General features: G+C 65.2%; 1 protein-coding gene across 3 annotated transcripts in view; it reads right to left on the bottom strand.

Annotated features, from left to right (window-relative positions):
• The window catches only part of TMEM57 (transmembrane protein 57), a 61,061-nt gene extending 60,543 nt beyond the window's left edge, over window positions 1-518 (bottom strand). Inside the window, exon 1 of one of the 3 annotated variants that reach the window (XM_008572160.1) lies at window positions 204-518. In XM_008572160.1, the coding sequence (XP_008570382.1) occupies window positions 204-283 (80 nt within the window). In that variant the 5' untranslated portion in view covers window positions 284-518. The remainder of the gene's footprint in view (window positions 1-203) is intronic. The other 2 variants (XM_008572162.1, XM_008572161.1) reach the window with 2 other exon arrangements.
• Window positions 519-1,628: the final 1,110 nt, after the last annotated feature.

Genomic DNA, 1,628 nt, shown 5'->3' with positions numbered 1-1,628 from the left:
CCGGGCAGGCCCTCGCCACGCCCCGCGCCCCCGGGGCGGACCCCCGGCGTGCCGGCCAGCGGCTCCCCAGGCAGCGCTCCTCAGGAGAGCCCCCGGCGCGGGCGTGCGGCCTAGTCTGGGTTACATAACGGGGCCGGGCCCCTCCGGAGCGGGCCGGGGACCAGGGGGCCCCCGCCCGGCGGAGGAGGGACGCCGCCGCTCACCTGCCATAGATGCCCTCGGTGATCCGGTTCCGCTTTAGGGGGCGGCGGAGCTTACTGCAGTCGGCGTTCCGCCGCTTCATCCTCCTGCTGGGGGGCCGGGTGCCCGCGCCGCCGCCGTATCTCACCTCAGCCGCCGCCGCCGGCCCGCCCCGCGTCGGGCCTGGACTCTACCCCTGGGGCCGGTCACACAGACATGGAGCCAGCACCCGGGGGGAGGGGGTGGCACGGGGAGGGGGTGCTCAGAGCCTCCTCCGCCTTCGGAAACAAAGAAATGACAATTCCGGGGCCCGCCCGCCCAGCAGCAGCCAGCCGCCTGCCCCGCCTCCCAGGTTCCGACGGACGGCCTGGCGGACCAATCGAAGGTGCCGCTACGCCGCTGCTGGCCAATCCTAGGGCTCGCTGAGGCAAAACGGACTCTAGAACCCGCCTGTTTGAAGGACAGAAGAATGCACCAATCATTACGGTGTCTGGGCCCGTGGCTGGGCCTATCAGAAAAGACTTAAATAGGGGCTTATAAATAGGCCCTATAAATATAACATCCTATATTAAGTCTTGTTGCGAAGGTATGCTTCGCTGTTATTGGATTGCCTTTCATTGTATTGTAATCCAGACTAGAGCATACCATGCTGTACGGCATCTTAGGCTCCCGTCTAGCAATGCATAAAATCAGGAGGCCCGGGTTTGCGGCATGTGGGGTTTCTGCACTGACATGTGCTTCCGTCGTGGTGTCATTATGTAAGGGAGCATCCCGGGAGCATCGCCGGGGCCCTTCCTGCGGACGCTGGGGCGCTCCGCCAGGCCAGCCGCGTCAGCGCGCGACAGGGCTACGAATGACAAAGCAAACCCACACATACATACACACACGCACCCCGCCAGCTTCCCGCGACGTGGTGACAGCGCGACGACCAATCCGAGGAGGCGTGGGGCGGGGTCGCCGCGGTCCCGCCCCACCGACTGCGTCACGGGGCCGCACCGTGGGTGTGCGCGAAGTTGCGCGAAGCGGCTGTGGGTGTGTGGGGCGGCGCGGCCCGAGTCCCACTTCCGCAGGCTGGGCTGGGCTCCGCGGGAACAGAGTCGCGGGACCGGGAGGGCATCGGCCTCAGGGCCATGTCTGCCCCCGGGCGGGGTCCGGGCTTCCGCTGGGCTCTCTGGAGGTGGGGACGCCGGGCCATCGACCCTTCTCTTTTAACATTCATTGAGTGCTGATTTTGTGCCAGGCACCGTGCTGGGTAATTTGCGTCTATTTGCTCATTTACCCCTCATAACTCCCTTGCCACGTCGGTGCGGCAAAATAAGAATTAGAAAACACAGCTAAGGGCCGGCCGGTGGCTCACTCCGGAGAGTGTGGTGCTGATAACACCAAGGCCACGGGTTCGGATCCTTGTATAGGGATGGCCGGTTCTCTCGCTCTGGAGAGCGTGGTGC

This window comes from Galeopterus variegatus, unplaced genomic scaffold (assembly GCF_000696425.1).
Source record: "Galeopterus variegatus unplaced genomic scaffold, G_variegatus-3.0.2 Scaffold761, whole genome shotgun sequence".
In the NCBI taxonomy this organism is placed as follows: Eukaryota; Metazoa; Chordata; class Mammalia; order Dermoptera; family Cynocephalidae; genus Galeopterus; species Galeopterus variegatus.
Note: the sequence above shows the minus strand (reverse complement) of the source record. Positions and strands in the feature narration are given on the sequence as shown.